Source organism: Echinops telfairi, unplaced genomic scaffold (assembly GCF_000313985.2).
Source record: "Echinops telfairi isolate 266 unplaced genomic scaffold, ASM31398v2 ScPeMD7_7420;HRSCAF=8458, whole genome shotgun sequence".
NCBI lineage: Eukaryota > Metazoa > Chordata > Mammalia > Afrosoricida > Tenrecidae > Echinops > Echinops telfairi.
In genome coordinates, this window is record NW_022111320.1 from 45,032,352 (window position 1) to 45,049,796 (window position 17,445).

A 17,445-nucleotide genomic window follows, 5' to 3' on the forward strand; every position below is an offset into this window, starting at 1 on the left:
TACTAGAAGAAAGTATTCTTGTGTTGAGGGAGTACTTGAGTGGAGGCCCAATGTCCTTCTGCTACCTTAATACTAAGCTAAGCAAATTTTAAACCTGTTCATCTGACTCCAGCAGCCCATGTTCTTGGGTCAAACTGCCTGCTTTCTTGCAATTGGCTGGGTCTTCTGGTGCTGGTGTTATAAAACACTAGCATCTGGGGTTGTTGCCTCACTAATCAATAGCTGCGTCTGATTAAGACATCATGGGTTTTTAATCTCTAAAATTCTTCTCATAAACCACTGCTCCCTAAGGAAACCACACAACGTCCACCCGCACAGTCTAGTAACAGAACTGGGCCAATTCATGATCTGTTTGTTACCACAGGCTCTCCAGACAGGACATGGGCCAGGCAGACCTGGATCCGGACCTCAAGAGTGTCATGTCCTTACTGTGAGCTTTCCAACGAGCTTCTCTAAGGCTCAGCTGCTCTTCTGCAAATGAGTTCTCTGGTGGTGCTTCGAGCTACTCTGTGCTTCGTAGGCTATGTGAGCACATCGATGAGAAGTGCATGGGAACTGTTCCGTGGGTAGGAGGTGCAATCTTAGGATGCTGCAGAGGGCTCTTTGAGATGATCTTTTCAATACAAATATGTGGAGTGATGGGGTTGGTCTACAAAACTGTTCTCATGAGCTGCAGTTAGCTCACAGACTAATGATCACTGAGAATTCTTGGGTTCAGAAACTTAAAAATTTAGTACCATTTCAAAGCGATTCTCGGTGTTCACATAGGCCAAATTCCTCGAAGGACCTAAGCTTCAAAGTCTGTTGGCTTACCTTCATCCATGCTTAATTTTTAGATATGTCTTCTCCCCTGGCTACTCTCTCTACTTAGATGGGACTTTGGGGCATTTTCGGAATTTTGGAAGACTTTTGGGCATGGACACATGATTAGGTAGGAAAACAATGAGGAACCCCTTACCTAATTTGCATCTTTTATGACAAATAGATGAATCAAAAAGGTGATTAAACAAAAGGCCAATTGGATTAGGATGCATTAAAAGAAAGAGAATGTCAGGATTTGATTAAAGAAAAGAAAGCAAAAAGTTGGCGATTTCTAACTTTTCTTGACAAGAATCTCTTGAGTCCTGTTTTCTAGAACACAGAACTTAAAGCCAAGTGTATCTGTTGATGCTTCACTAGAGGCGCACTCCCAGGGAAGTAAGAGTGATAGGAAGGAAAGTAAGGCAGGAAGGAGGTAAAATAGACGCCGTGTCAGGTGTGGCCAAATGAGGCACAACTTCTTTGCAGAGTATAATTGGCTCCTTGATTATGGGAGACATCGCCAGGGAGGCCAGGTAGAACCACTGTATGAACACTCCATCAGGGAAGAAAGGAGAGAGTTTTTCTGCCAATTCCTTCCCTCTCCTGCCTCATATTGGTCTAAGTATCATAAAGAATTGACTCTCCAACCCTTCTGGATGGTGTTATCCAACGCCTTTGGGAAACATAGGACCTACAGTATCCTCCATCCAGTGCTGCAATGGTAAAGGGAACAGAGCTTCCAAATTCCAGGGGGAGGAGAGGTTAGGGATGGGAGAGGGGGCCAGGAAAATCTGATAGGCATTTGAACTCAGTCCCTTACAGAACCTAACTATGTTCTAGATCATCCTTCCACATTTTCATCTGCAATACTCCTTCTTTCAAAGGCCCCCAAACACATTTTCTCCCATTCCATCTATTAATGCCAACGCCCCTAGTTTCCCCTTTCAGGTGTTTTACTAGCAGTCTCCTGTCTTCTTAAACCCTGGCCCCTTGACAGCATTTATTCACACTAAAATGCTGTCATCAGCAATGCTAATTATGGGCTTTCTTTACAAGTCAGATTATGAGAGCCAGCTCTTGGGCCTGGCAGGGAATTAAAACACTGCAACTATCTAGTCCAGTCCCTTCTTTTTTGTTTGTGTGAATTGTTATCTTTAAATATATAAGCTCAATTTTTATAGCCAGGAAAACAACGCCAGAGAGGTTAAGTGATTTGGCCAAAATTATTTGGCAATAACAGCGTCACGGCCAGTCATGACTAAACCTGGACTGTTTGTATTTTCCACCCAAGGGCCTCTCTCCTCCCTCGGGGCTCCCCCCACTGCATTTTGGTGAAGACGAGGCAGAAGCTCAGAACACTGCTGTCAGTTCTTTTTGAAGTCTCCTTTCGTCACCCTCTCCAACCAACCTGTAGATTGATTACCCCCACCCCCACCCCCCGGTGTGGCATTCCTCACCGCCTTTTCCAATCCCCATTCCTCCTCTTCCAGTGCAGTCCCTCAGTATCTCTCTTTGGCAATTTGACTTCAAGTGTCTCCCTGCAACTCACTTCCAAAGCTCTCCCTGCTTCCTGTTATCTTTAACCCCCTGTGGTAGTTTTGTTCTAACACATGAACTCTGCCTTGGAAGTCTCTAGATCTGTTCATGGAGAAGTGTCTACATAAAATATTCAAGGGTGCTTGATCGGTGGCTACACCCAAAGACCAAGCTCATGGCCACAGGGTCCATTCCAACTCATAGGAACACTCTGCAGGGTTCCCCAAATTTGAAATCTTTACGGGAACAAACATCCTGAGCTTTCTATCATGGTTGGCTGGTGGTTTTGAGCCACCAACTCTGTGGTTAGCAGGCCACAAAGCACCATCAGGGGTCCCTTGATCAGTATAAGTCTCGAATTGCATATACACATATGACTGCTGATTCTGGAAGAATTGCCTAAAGAGCATCCTTCTGGTCACGTTATTAGTGAATAGTTCATCTGTTTGGAATTAGCCAAGTAAACAAGAAAATTACTTAGGTAGGATTTATAATTCAGCAATCTAGGCCAAAAACTGAAACATTTGACTTTTATAGGAAACTGTTCCCAGGGTCATTCCATGATAATTTGGCATTTCTGCATAATTTTATGTTTTTCCCCCCTTATAAGAGGCTATTTTCTTTGAAGACAGCAACATATCTTGATTACTGAATGATGTTCAGAGGCTTGAACAAAGTTTGTCCAAAAGTGAAACTTTTGATCTGAAGGCAGATCATTATACGTTATATGGTTTTAAGAGGTATTTTGAAAAGGCATATTCTCATGCTCCCATCTGATTGGCTTTATTCTCTTTGCTTTCTGAGTATCTGAGATGTTATTTTCTAATAAAATAAAGAGATTGATCATTCCAATTTTTTGATAACACGTTGATTTACCTTTAATATCTTGGGGGAAATTTATTAGCAAACAAGGCTTTTATTTTCCCTCACTCAATTTTTTTTCTTCTTAAAAATGAACCAAATTACCAGCCCTTGTTTTAAGGCTTGAACCTAGCATTTTGATTTAAAAGATTTGCAAATTTTTCTATGTAAAAATTACCTGAAAAAAAACTGTTGATCTTAACAAAGTAAGTTGAAAGCAAACACTTATTATTTTGCCACACAAGTCGTATGTATTGAGTTTGCCTAAGAAAGTTGGAGCTTTTAAGCAACTGAAAATTCTTGAAGGAAGAGTTAGGTATATGTTATATGACTTGTTAAAATTTTAAAAAACATAGTAAGACAAAAATATAAATTAACTAAAGTTTAGTCGATATACAATTTTGAAATTGGGATAACATTTTGACTGGGAAATAAAAACATTCTAAAGAGAAAATAACTTCCAAACTTTTTAAGATTTATTTTACTTTTGCCCCACTTTCCCCAAGTTTTGTACCCCACCTTATCCCCATTACTATGGAAAAGAGTTTGGAACAGTATTTATATAATTAACCCTAAATCACAGGTTCTGGTCTTATAATGGAATTTCTATTCCTGAAAACTGACTGCATATAGTTCTTCCAAAAAGCCCAATGCCCAATGCAAAACAGTCTTTGTTATCTTATCTCCTGGGCCACTGTTTGCCTTCAAGATGATGTTAGGGACCCAGTTTCCTCAAGCTTCACATTCAAAAGGCCTCAAGCAATGGCCCGGTGTGTCTCTCCAGAAATCTGGATTTCAGGAGAATTAAAATGGATTTTCAGACTTTGTTCTTCTCTAATTTTCTGCCTTTAAGAGACTCAATTCAAAATATCAAGCCCCTTCAAGCGTCAAAAATGCTTAAATTTCCCCAGAATGAATATAAATGAAAGAAAAACATGATTAATGCACCCTCACTTTGAGTATTTCAGCACCATATTTGACATGGTTGAATATTAAGTGTCTAGTTTCTTCTCTTCTAGAACCCAAACCAAGTAAGATCTCAAAAGATCTCTTGGATTTTAATTTTTTAATTACTGTTTTCTTTTCTGGATTGGGCAAAAGGAGATTCAGAGACTTTTTGTAGAAAGGTAAACTATAAAAGACCTTTCCTTGAGACAAGTACTTTGTGATTCACTTGTTCTTAAATGAGTTTCGCCATTCAAAACCTTTACCTTTGCCCTATAATTGTTATACTTTACTATTTGCTGAATGACCTCAATTGATAAACAGCATGAAATTACTTTCTTATTTTAGACAATTAATGTTCTTAGGATGTATTTACTCACAGCCATCAAGTCCGAGCTGACTCACAGTAACCTCCTGTGCATTTCCAGGAGACTATATCTGTTTATGGAAGTAGAAAGCCCAGTCTTTCTCCCATGGAGAAGTTGGTGGTTTTGAACTGCCAACCATGTGAATTGCAGCCCAACTTGTAACCACTACACCAGGGCTCTTGAGATATACTTTAGTACTATTTAAGTAGCTTTGCATGACTTTTCCAATGACCTCAATAAAATCTTTCAGAACTTTAGTTGTTACAGAATTATTGAGACTTTATACCAGTTTTCAAAGATAGTGCATAGTTACACTTTTCCAGACAATAAAAGAGTGATTCTCCGCCTTTTCCAGCCCTGACTTTTTGCCTCTTCTTATTTTCCAGGTTTATAATTGGGATAGAAAGAGTTCCAGGCCCCTTGAATCAGTCATTGCCTGTGAGCCAAGCACAGGGGTTCATTATTCTAATAACTGATACTTATTTTTTGAATCCTAGATTGTTTTGTGGACATTGTGGTGGGATTTGACATTTCAACCCAGCCAAAAGGACAGAACTTGCTTGAAGACCAGTCTTGGATGAGAACTTATCTTCTAGACATTTTACGTGCCATCAGCTCCCTCAATGGGGTAAGCTGTGAGGTGGGGACAGAGACTAAGGTGAGCATAGCCTTCCAAGTGACAAATGCCATGGAAAAGTACTCGCCTAAGTTTGAGATCTACAGTGAAAATATCCTGCACAGCCTGAAGGGGTTAACAATTGAAGAACCAGCTCTTCTCAACACAGATCTCTTGGGTTCACTGTGGGACACATTTCAGAATAAATCAGCCGCCCGAGGAAAGGTAACCTGGTTTTGACTGTACTTGTTGGTCAGTGGTTGCAGTGGTCTTCATTTTTACTCATCTTTCCCTTTGTTAATGCTCTCTTAGGTGGTGATCTTATTTTCTGATGGATTGGATGATGAGGTTGAAAGGCTTGAACAAAAGTCTGATGAGCTCAGAAAAGAAGGTGTGTTGTATGGAGCGGGGTCCAGTTGGGTAGGGAGAAAGGAGTGTTTATTAACTTTATCATCTTAGCACTCGGCTCTGGTTCTTCAATAACCTTTGAATTTTCTTACCTCTCTACTCTGTATCCACTTGGCAAAGCAAATGAAATCTCAGGACACTTTGATGTCTATTTCTGCCTCATGCCCTGCATGTATGAGAGAACAACAAATACAGAGTCTGTCCTATCTTGCATGACAGTGTTTCTTCTTCTTAGGTTGTCCTGGGCCGTGTTCTCATCCCCCTTGGCCCCCATTATCGAATATTATTACTGGCTTAGTGCCACAGTGGAAAGCCCATTTCCCTGCACTAAAAGGGCAGGTGTTAGATTTATTTTCCTCTAATACTCTTAACGTTTCCAGAGGTGCAAGTATTGTTGGACAAGTTTACTTCTGAAAGGAGCCTTTTAATAAGCTCCTTCCTTCAGACCAAAGGAGCCCCTGGTGGCTGAACATTGAGGTGTTTGGCTGTTAACCAGAAAGTTGGTGGTTGAAGTGGGAGAAAGAAATGGGGAGCCTGCGCCTATAAACACAGAAGCAAGCCCTGGGGGGCAGTTATACTTGGTGCAGCAGGGTTTCAACAGAATGCCTTCGGTTTGGGTTTCCTTCACACCACGGCTGGAACAATGAATGTGCTTATGAGTTTTTGGAGCTCCTGCCCTCAGGCTTTCCTCTAGGCGCCAATGGTCCTTGGAACTTGGGGTCAGGTCAGTCTTCACTAAATTATGGGTCAGGAGAAGCAAAAATGCATCCAAGTGTGCTGGTTGCTTAAGAGCAGAAGGACTCTCCTCTCAGTGGGTGCTACTAGTGACTTACCCATATCCTTCTTTGTAGCAAGTTCACCCCCCACCCACCCCCCAGTCGCTGTGTGGCTCCTGACAACACGCGGCTTCTCCTTTCTCTGGAGAATTGCCCTTGGCCAATGTCTGTTGCCACACCTGGAAGGTTGTGCCCCACGTTAGCCTTAAGCATCAGGTGGAGTGCAAACCTTTAGATCCTTTCCCCACAATGGCAGCCATGCTGCGGTGTCATTCGTGATGCTAGACCAGTGGTCCTCAACCTGTGGGTCACGATCCCACTGGGGGTCAAATGACCCTTTCACAAGAGTCACCCAATTCAGCACAGTCGCAAAATCACAATTATGAAGTAGCAATGAAAATAATGCTATGGTTGAGGAACTGTATGAAAGGGTCACGGCATTAGGAAGGTTGAGAACCACTGCTCTAAACAGTGCTAAGTGGATGGTGTGAACACGATTCACTGGAGTCTGGGCTTTCCAAAGAGGTAAAAGGTGTAGTTGGAGACTTTGAGGAGTGCTCTGTTCTTCCTTGGCCACCTGCCCCGGACCTCCTGAACTCCGTAAGCCAGGTGCTTCCCATCATGGCAGGTTTTTCTTTTTTTTCTGTTTGTTTTTTTGTTTGTGTGTTTCAGCTTTCCTTTTATAGGGGAAACAGAGCACGTGCACACAACATTAGCCCTCTGAGCAGGAATAGCTAGGTTTTAAAAACCAGTCTTCATCCTCTTTCTTGCAAACCACAAGGAACATAGAAGAGATGAATTTCCATTTCAGAAGCCGATTTTTAACACTCTCCCCCCAAATTAAGACTACTCAAATATGAGAAATGACAATTATGATGCTTTTTGAAAATCATCGTATGGCTCTCAGAGATTCTGATGAAATGAACCAGAAATACCTGTAGCCCAGCCTTGTCGTATAGATTGAGTTGGCGTTGTGCCTTATGGTATAGTGGCCTAGCTGAACCTCCCTAATCTGAAGGCATGTCTGTATCCCGGCGAGCTGTGCAACCACCCAAGGACAAGAGAGAAGGAAGAAAGGGTCCTGGATGATAGATGGGGCTTTTTAGAATGTTTCTGTGTAAATTGAAGTTTGAAATTATTTGCTAATCTTTTAACTGTAAAACCTTAGAATCTACTCAGCGATTCTTTGTTCTCCCAATTTTTGAAATTGTTTCCCCTTAGATAATTTCTAGGAAATTTAAGAGATTGAATTTAAGATCTTATAACTCACTTATAGGAGTCCTCTTAGTGGTGTAGGGGTTCGGCGTTGACCTGCTAAGGGCAAGTTCAGCAGTTCCAAACCACTGGCGGCTCTGAGGAAGAAAGACAAGTGACGGTCTCAGAAGCTCAGGGGCAGATCTACCCTGTCGTGTAGAGTCACTATGAATTGGCAGCAACTCAATAGCAGGGAAGGGTGTTGTTTTGTTTTGTTTAAAAGAAATAATACCGTTCTGTAATTTTCCCATAGAACCTTTCAAGATTGCAACTCAAGGCTGGAGTTTTCTCTTTAGTTCTTTCAGCTCCAGATATGCTGAGTGTGTCCTTCTTTCTGGTTTTCCAACTCTAGGCCATTGCACCTTTGATGAGACTGTACTCTGTCTTGTGCAGCTGCTCTTTGAAATTTCCTGTTCCCTTTTTTACAATGTCATCATCGTTTCCATTTGCTTTCGTCCCTCGAGGACCAAGAGCCAGTTTCAGTCTCTTCTGACATCCACTTTGATCTTTTGTTTCCTTCCGGCTTATTAAATGACCTTTGATTGCCTCAGGGATGACGTTCTTGATCTCATCACACAACTCCTCTGGTCCTCTGTTCTTGAAACATAGGTGGGTGGAATGGACAATAAAAGGAGAGCTCTTTCTGTCACTAGGATAACAAATCCTCGAAAACCAATGTAAATCCATGTACACAAAAATTGGAATGACAATCCCGCCTCTCCTAGGGAATTGCAAATGGTCAGCTATGGTCACGTATAACTGACACCTCTTCAACTGTGCTGTCTAGGCCTAAATGCGCTCATCACTGTGGCTCTGGATGGACCTGCGGCTCGTGCAGGCGACCTGGACAATCTTCTGTCCATTGAGTTTGGGAGAGGATTTGAGTACAGGACACAGCTGACGGTTGGAATGAGAGATCTTGGGAGTCAGCTGTCAAAGCATCTCGTAAGTTATTTTAGAAAGGGCTGGTGAAGTTAAATGGTCTATTAGTTTTATATGTATATTTGATATTTATGCTTATGACCTTGAATGAATTCTCCTCATTTGGGAGCAAAGAATGATTTTTCAAAATTAATGAACAACTAAATAAGAAGGTGTCTGAAAGAAATGTAATCTAGAGGGGAGTAGCAAAGCATGTTAAATTATAGGCTGAGCAAAATAAAAGAAAAAAAGGACTAAGAAAAATTATTTAAATAGCACCTGGAATCCTGCCCAAATTCCAGTAGGTGAGTGTAGGAAGTGCCAGAGAACTCAGGATGGCAAGCTCTGAACGGGCTGTTCTTTCAGCCAACCCCTTGTCACATCCCTTGTAGAGCATAAACTTCCTTCACATCTCACCACAGAGTTTTTAACTATTGTGTTTAAGATGCCTGGTTCCCCGACAACATGGACTGGACATGAGAGCCAGTCACATATGGGGTCCAACTGGGAAAAAGGCAATCAGTCCCACCAAGCATGGTGATGGTGGCGTGATAGGCTGCTGTACTTTGGGCAATGGAAGGATTTTTAAGGGTTGCCTTAAAAATTGAGATTTTTGCCGGTTGGTTTATTTTTAGAAATGATAACAAGGCACCGAACCACAGCAATGCCTAAATCAAATGTTTCTCAATCACGTGTCTTTCAAAAACTCCCTCAAACCAGGGTGGGGAGGTGCTACCAAGCGCTGCGGCACTGCTTTCACGTGAATAAGTTGTCAGCGTGGTTAGTAAGGTGCACTGTGCGGACAGCTCGGGAAGCCTGTTCTGAGGATATCTGAATGATCTTGAATGAAGCACTCGTGGTTGCAGTTGTCCACCTACAGAATTTGCATATAAATAGCTACTTACACACACTCTGATCAGTATAGCAATGCATAAACATTAACGTAATATAAAAATGAATAAACTCACTGTCATCAGATTGATACCAACTCCTAGCAACCCTGTAGGACAGGGTAGAACTGCCCTGTGACTTTCTGAGACTGTGACTCTGGACCAGAGTAGAAGCCCCGTCTTTCTCCCTCAGAACGGATGGTGGTTTCAAACTGCTGACCTTGCAGTTAGTTGCCCAACGTATAACCAATATGCCACCAGGGCTCCTTAAATACACACAAATATTAACATAATAACTTACGGAATATGGAATTGTTGCTGGTGCTTCTTTCCTAGGTGGGGAACACATCCCAACCAAATTCACCGCCACTGAGTCAAGTTGGACTCCTGGAGCGCAGGGTCACACTGCACTTGTGGGTTTCCAAGAGTGTCATCTTCACCTGAGTAAAGAGCCTCCTCACTCGTTCTCCCTCGGCGCAGCTGGTGGTTCCAAACTGCTGACCTTGTGGTTGGTAGCACGTAACCACAGAGCTCCTAGGGGAAGACATAGTACTAAATTGTTCTGTTTTCTGTCTACTCCGTGTTGAAATCTGCTTTGGTGATGAGACCGGGCCCTGGAGAAGCACGGCGTTCTTGGTAAAGTGGAGGGGCGGCGAACGAGAGGAAAGCCTTCAGGGAGATGGGGGGGCACAGTGGCTGCCACAAAGGGCTCGAGCGTGGGAAGCATTGTGAGCCTGGCGCAGGGCCTGGTAGGGTTTCGCTCTGCTGTGCTGTGGGTCGCTACTGACTCCGTGGCACCTCCCAACAACTCATGCAAGAAGGAAGTTTCTCTTCAGACATGACTGTTCATTTGTAGCTATCATGTAAATGAAACCCTGTAGAAGAGAGGTTAAGATCAATTTCAGGACTAGTCACAGATCAGCTTGCATAATCACAGTAATAGATGTGGTGCTAGAGAATTTTGGAACTCCCAAGACATTTGGAGTATCCAGTATGAGGTCTCAGAATCCATTTTAAGTTTTACTGGTTTGATGAAAATTTCAGGAAAAGAAAGATAGTTTTATCATGTTTTAAGAAGACATGTATGTAAGAGGGAACAATTAAAGGGAGAAAATGTGTAATCATCGCAAGTGATTTCTATCTTGTCTTCACACTAGAACTTTTAGGGGAAACTTTTCAACACAAAGACTGATTCTACCCCCACTAAAGTGAAGCATAGCATTTACTACGGGCGAAATTCTCCTGCAAATAAATGTGAGAGGTTAATTGCAAAAGTCCAATGAAATGTTCCAGCTATTTCAGGATGAAATTTTAAATACACAGCTTTGGCCAGAGTATAAAGAAGAGTATTCATCCTATACGCCCACCCTCTATAGCAAGTACTTCCAAAAATTTAGACACATCATTTGTATTTTTGAAATAATATCATGAACAAACTGTTCTGGAAGTAATTACCATTGAACTCAGTTCCAGCAGTGTTACAGGAACTCTCTAAATCCTTCTAGCGCCTAAACGTCACAAAAAGAAAGCAGAAGCAATAGCATGCGTGCATTTCACTCAACCAAGTGTTTGGAGGTAAAATCATGTAGGGTCATAGACGGCACCATGGTCAATGTTGGTATTGGGTAGAGACAGAGAATCACAGTAATCTATTAGAATAGGGTGCATCAGACAAAACGCCTCATTGTGTTCATCAGAATTCCTAAAATGGTCTGGATGCAGATCACAGGAGGAACGATGGAGAAGGCCTCTGTGTTAGTCTGAGTAAACTAGAGAAACAAATTCATAAACATGCATAAGTGTATAAGAAAGAGCTTTATATAAAGAGTAATTTTACATTAAAACATCCCAGTCCAGTCCAGATCAAGTCCATCAGTCCAATATTAGCCCATATGTCCAATACTAATCTATAAAGTCCTCTTCAGACTCATGAACCACATGCAATGACGCCAAATGCAGGAAGATCACAGGCCAGTGGGTGGGAAATCTTGTGGATCCAGTGGCGGTGTAAGCATCTCAGTGCTGATAGGGGTCTCCGTGTGGTTCCTCCAGCTCAGGGCACTGGCTTAGTTCTATGTGTCTTCTCGACAGGGATGTCTCACAGGGAACAGAGAGAGAGTGTGTGTCTCCAGCCTCCACGGAGGAAATACAGGAGCTCCCAGAATCCTCAGGAGAAAGTCATGCCCACACAGAGGCCTTATTGGCTGTGTCCTGATTGACAGGCTAGACTCCATCCTTACACTAGCAATCCTCAAATTGACACAGGATTATGTAACAACCACAGCCTCAGACTGCCCCTCACTCTACAGTCATGGTAAAGAGGTTTCTCACTCTACAGTCATGGTAAAGTTCCAGTACAAGTCTCAACCATAGGTTAACTGCATGTGCACGATCTAGGAAGCGATGGCACCATGTGTAATGTATTTCCCATCCTCCCTCATCCCAAGATCAACGTCGCCGAAAGAACGTGCTGCTGCTTGTTCTGCAAGTGCACTGGAGAAGATGGCACAAGGGGAGCTCCTGGACCACCTGGGAATAAGGTGATGCACTTCGGATTCATGGTTGCCTTGAGTTGAATGCAGTATATCCTTCAGAAATGGGGTTCTGGAGACTAAGAGGTGATTTTCACATCTAGGTAGAGGCTGTGTAGCCAATGCTTGCTTCACTCCTCCTTTTCCATGTCAAATCAGATAGGCATGGATTTTCTTGACATTCAAAAGAAGAGTCTTCTTTCAGAGGTTTTCCTGGACATTGTAGGAGAAACAACTACCAGGAGCCTTGAGGATGCGGAGTTCTAGTAGTGACATTGATGGCTTAAAACTCAACGGAGATCCTTCCTGCTAAGTGATGGAAGCCTCTACAGGAGCAATAGCTCATCTCGATTTCCAATGTTAAATTTATAGCTGTGAAGCCATGGCTATCCAATGACAAGTAGAAAACATTGTGTCTATTCTGCTAAAAACCATGCTAGAGAAAGACGTTCACCCCATGAGAGCAAAAGATGCTGAGATATGCTATTCAGTTATATGAGGTCAAAATATTGTCACAGACATACAAGCAAAAATAAGCCAGTTATCAAAAATACAATAACCAAACTGATTCATATATTAAATAACAGCCCCTCCAAAACAAGCTTATGTACCTATGTAAAAACATGATTGTGGCCTTTAGCAAATGTTGAAATATGTATGAACATGCAATGGAAATGTTTAATGATGATTTCAATACTGCTTGCTAAAATGTGTGTTTAACTTATTTAAATAATTTATAGATGCCACTATAGCTTCCAAATCACCATAGCTGCCTCAAAGAAAGTTTTTACACCAATTAATTCCTGAATGTGTTAGCCCCATGTAAAGATAAAAGTAGATTCAAAAAACAAAACAAGGTTCACGGAGAATGGTGGTGGGGCAGGAAAATATGTGTGGTCCATTATTCTGTGTGTAGTGCACATCCTAACACAAATGTTTTCATTAAAGATTATCATTCTAGTCTATCAGAGACAAATATAGCTGTGTGTCTTAAAAGACACTTCAGCCCTGTGAATAACCCCTGAGAGAGTTGATTTGGAAGTAGGAGAATGGATTTTCCAATACTTATATTCCATATGAGGTAAAACTGTAAACTTGAAGAAATTTGCTAGACTACCTCTGCTGGCAATCGGTGGAATTCTAATGTTCCTCCATTTCTTATTTCCAGGGACTGCCAGGTATTAAAGGCAGTGGTGGCTACCTGGGAGAAGAGGGTACTGCTGTAAGTCAAGGTTTTTATATTTAATTTTTGTTTGTTTGTTTATAGATCCATCTACTCCTAGGAACATATTGGGTTTTATTTCTTACTTTTAAAAACCTTTACTGTGAATTTCCTGACCCCAGGAATGTTTTACTTCCTATTGTTAGTGGTTGATGAACTTCTTAAACCACTGTAAAGGTTCTGTAGTGCATCGTCGGACCTCTCTAGCTTCAAGAGGAAGAGGGAGAATCCTTGCCAGCCTGAGCACAGAGGTCAGACGGACCTCTTCTCTCCCATTTTTCACATACCAGCTGTTCTTCCTATGACACTCCCTACTCGAGAACTCCTTGTATGACTACATTCACAGGTATGGGGTTTATTAGGGAAATACAGGTTGCAATTCAGGTTCAGGAATGTGCAAGATATAGTCCTTCTGTCAAGACAGCCTCTTCTGGGGCGTGGCACAGGCATGCATCTCTCTGGTTCTTGTTCCCCAGAGCTCTGTAGGGCTTGCCCAATCTCTACACTGCTGGGGCAAGTATTACAAAGTTCTTTCAGCTAATAAGTACCCAAAGGCACCCCACCCCTCTTGCCCAAAGGTACTCAGCTTTCTAGATCCACAAGCTAGGAAACCCACCGTGCCATCTCCAGCCAATCTCTTGGTTCTGCTACCAGTTCTTGGCTACCACTTCTTGCTCTCTCTCAACCCCCCTCCCCCTCCATCTCTCTCTGTTATAACTTCAACCAAAATTGTTGTCAATTTAATTCAAACATAGCGACCCTATAGGACAGAGTATGACTACCCCATTAGGGTATCCAGGGCTGTAAATCTTTACAGAAGCAGAAAATCTTCTGCGAAGACACTGTCTAATCTTTCTCCAGTTGAGCAGCTGGTGGGTTTGAACCACTAACCTTTGTGTGACTAGCTGAGTGCTGAAACACTGCATTACCAGAGGTCCTGAGCCAAGACAGACCACACACACACAAACACAGTGCCCAGCACAATTCTTCTTTCTTTCATTTTTTTAAACCTTCTTATTTTTAAAAACCTTTATTGTGAATTGGGTGAAGGTTTGTTAAGCAGATCCATCCGTTTTACGCTCAACAATTCAAACACGTGTTGGATCTCCCACACGGGTTGGATCTCCCACATGGGTTGGGTCTCCCACACGTGTTGGATCTCCCACATGGATTGGGTCTCCCACACGTGTTGGGTCTCCCACATGGGTTGGGTCAACTCATCCTCTGCAGTTCCTTCCATGGAGCGTCACTTAACGTCACTCACCTTGGGTTTCCTGTTTCCTTTCATCCATCTTTCCCAACTATATGGACTTTACCCCCGGGTAAATACTGTTTGGGGATACTAAATGGTTGATTATTCCAATGTGCATTTTACAATCCCGCCAGGCGAATAAAAGGGTTCCAGTCTCTCCACACCTTCATCAGCATTTGTTATCTTCTGTTTCTCTGGACGTTGCTATTGATGTCGGGGTGAAGTGAATTCATTTTTGTTGTGATTTCCAACTCTCAAATTACTAATGATCCTGAGCAATTCTCCATCTGTTTCTAGGTTGCCTGAATGTCTTCTTTTATGCAGTGTCTGTTCATGGTCATGGATTATTTATCTTTTCTTTGTTGAAGTTTTGAAGCTTTCTATAAATTGTAGATATTAGTCCTCTGTGCTAGTCTGGGTAGACTAGAGAAACAAATCCATGGACACACCTATGTGTATAAGAAAGAGATTAATATACAAGAGCGATTGAACATTGAGAAAACATCCCAGCCCAGTCCTGTCCAAGGCCATAAGTCTGATATTAGCCCATATGTCCGACACCAATCTATAAAGTGCTCTTCAGACTCACGAAACACTTGCAATGAAGCCAAATGCAGGACGATCACAAGCCAGTGGGTAGAAAGTCTTTGAGTCCAGTGGCATTGTAAGCATCTCAGTGCTGACAGGGGTCTCTCTGTGGCTTCTCCGGCTTCAGAGGTCTGCTTGCATCCATGTGGCTTGTCTTCTGCAGTGTCTCCCAGGGAGTAGCAGAGAGAGAGAGAGAGGTGTCTTCGACCTCCAAGGACGAAGTACCAGATTTCCCAGAATTCTCAGGAGAAGGCAATGCCCACAGAAATCTCATTGGCTATCTCCAGATTGACAGCCTAGACTCCACCCCTATGCTCTTAATCCGTGAATTGACACCAGATTAGGTGATGACCACATCCCCCAATTTTTTTTCCAGTCTGTGGTTCTCTTTAAACTCTTTGGGTGGAATCTTTTGATGTACATAAGTGTCTAATTTTTAGGGGGGCCCAGTCATGTAGTTTGTCTTCTGCTGTTTGTGTGTTTTTATTACGTTGTGTTTTATGGGTTTTTCATTGCTACTGTATCTGTGCCATGTACTAGAGCCCCTGCATTTGTCTCTATTTTTTTCAGAGGTGAACATTATGATTTCAATTTTATATTTAACTTTTTGATCTATCCTTAGTTCATTCTAGTACTGTGTGAGATATGCGTCCTGTCTCATTCTTCTGCAAAAGGGTGTTTGCAGAATGGTCAGAGCTTTTTTTTGGATGATCTCTTCCCCCATTTAATTTAGCCCTTTGTCAAATATTGGCTGCTGTGAGTGAATAGATTTACTTCTGGGTTCCCAATTCTGTTTCATCGGCCTATGTATCTATGGTTGTGCAAGTACCAAGCTATTTTGACTATTGTGGCTATGTTTGAGATCAGGAAATGAGAAGACTCTCATTTTATTCTTTTAATAATGCTTTGCTTATTAAGGGAATCTCTCCATATAAAGCTTTTGAGTAGTTTTTTTCTCTCTTCAAATAATTTTTTATTATAAATCATTTTATTGGGGGCTCATACAACTCTTATCACAAGCCATACATCCATCTATTGTGTCAAGCACATTTGTTCATATGTTGCCATCATCATTTTCAAAGCATTTTCTTTCTACTTGAGCCCTTGGTATCAGCTCCTCATTTTTCCCCTCCCTCCCTCCCTCATGAACCCTTGATAAATTATAAATTTTTTTTTCATATTTTCCACTATCCATTGTCTCCCTTTGCCCCCTTGTCTGTTGTCCATCCTTCTGGGAGGAGGTTATAGGTAGGTTATTGGGATCAGTTCCCCCTTTCTCCTCCCACCTTCCTCTTACCCTCCTGGTATGGCTACTCTCAATATTGGTCTTGAGGAGTTGATCTGTCCTGTATGGTGATCTAGATTAAGATTGCATTTCATCTGTAGGTTTCTTTGGCTACTACTGACATTTTCACCACACTGTCTTCCTATCCATGAGCTAAGGCGCTCTAGTGGTGTGGTGGGTTGTGCGTTGGCTGCTGAAACTAGCTCTGCTCAAGCTCGCCAGCTGCTCCGTAGGAGAAAGATGGGTCTTTCTGCACCCCTAAAGATAGATAGCTTCAGGATCTCATAGGAACAGTTCTACCCTGTTCTAAGGGGTCATTATGAATTGGAATAAACTGAATGGCATTTTTTTTTAGTTTATCTATGAGTATGGTGTATTCTTCCATTTATGTAGATGCATTTTGGTTTTTTTATATAGTAGTGTTTTGTAGCCTTCTTTGTACATGTATTTTATTTCTCTGGTGGCTTATTTATTACTGTTGAGTGGCTATTGTAAATAGTATACTTTCCTGATCTCCTGCTCAAAGATCTCTTTGATAGTATAAAGGAAGCTGACATACTTTTTTGATATGTTGATTTTATGCTCTGTCATGATGCGGAGACTTTGAGATTGTCTGTGTATAGATCATATCATTTGTAAGTAAAGTTTGACTTCTTTGTCAATTTGTGTGCTTTTCATTATCTATGTTGCCTTATAGCTCTGGCTAAGACCAGCACGATATTAAAGAGTAGTGGTGATAAAGGGCATCCTTGCTGATTCCCAGGCACAAGGGAAATGCTTTCAGTTTCTCCCCATTGAGAGTAATTTTGGCTGTTGGCTATTGCATATATGCCCTTTACGGTATTGACAAAAATGTTTCCTTCTATCCTTACTGTGCTGAGTGTTTTTGAGCAGGAACGGATGTTGGATTTTGTCAAACGACTTTTCTGCATCAATTAATGTGATCGTGTGGGTCTTTTCCTTTCTTTAACTCATGTGATGAATGACATTAATTTTTTTCTCTGATGTTAAACTATCCTCCCTTGATTGGTGTGAATCTATCACGGTCATGATGTATTATTTATTTTGAAACATGTATGGTGAAGAGGGCTATTGATTAGTAATTTTCTATTTTTCGTGATGTCTCTGCTTGCTTTGGGGTCAGGGATATGTTTACTTCGCTAAATGTTCAGGAGTTTTCCATCTTTTTCT

At 41.8% G+C, this 17,445-nt stretch overlaps 1 protein-coding gene across 1 annotated transcript in view; it reads left to right on the forward strand.

Moving 5' to 3' along the window:
• Window positions 1-17,445, forward strand: part of LOC101655657 (collagen alpha-6(VI) chain) — a 134,799-nt gene that overhangs the window by 21,603 nt on the left and 95,751 nt on the right. The window contains exons 8-12 of the mRNA XM_004704181.2: window positions 5,009-5,352; window positions 5,440-5,518; window positions 8,353-8,510; window positions 11,824-11,916; window positions 13,076-13,129. Of these exons, the coding sequence (XP_004704238.1) occupies window positions 5,009-5,352; window positions 5,440-5,518; window positions 8,353-8,510; window positions 11,824-11,916; window positions 13,076-13,129 (728 nt within the window). The remainder of the gene's footprint in view (window positions 1-5,008; window positions 5,353-5,439; window positions 5,519-8,352; window positions 8,511-11,823; window positions 11,917-13,075; window positions 13,130-17,445) is intronic.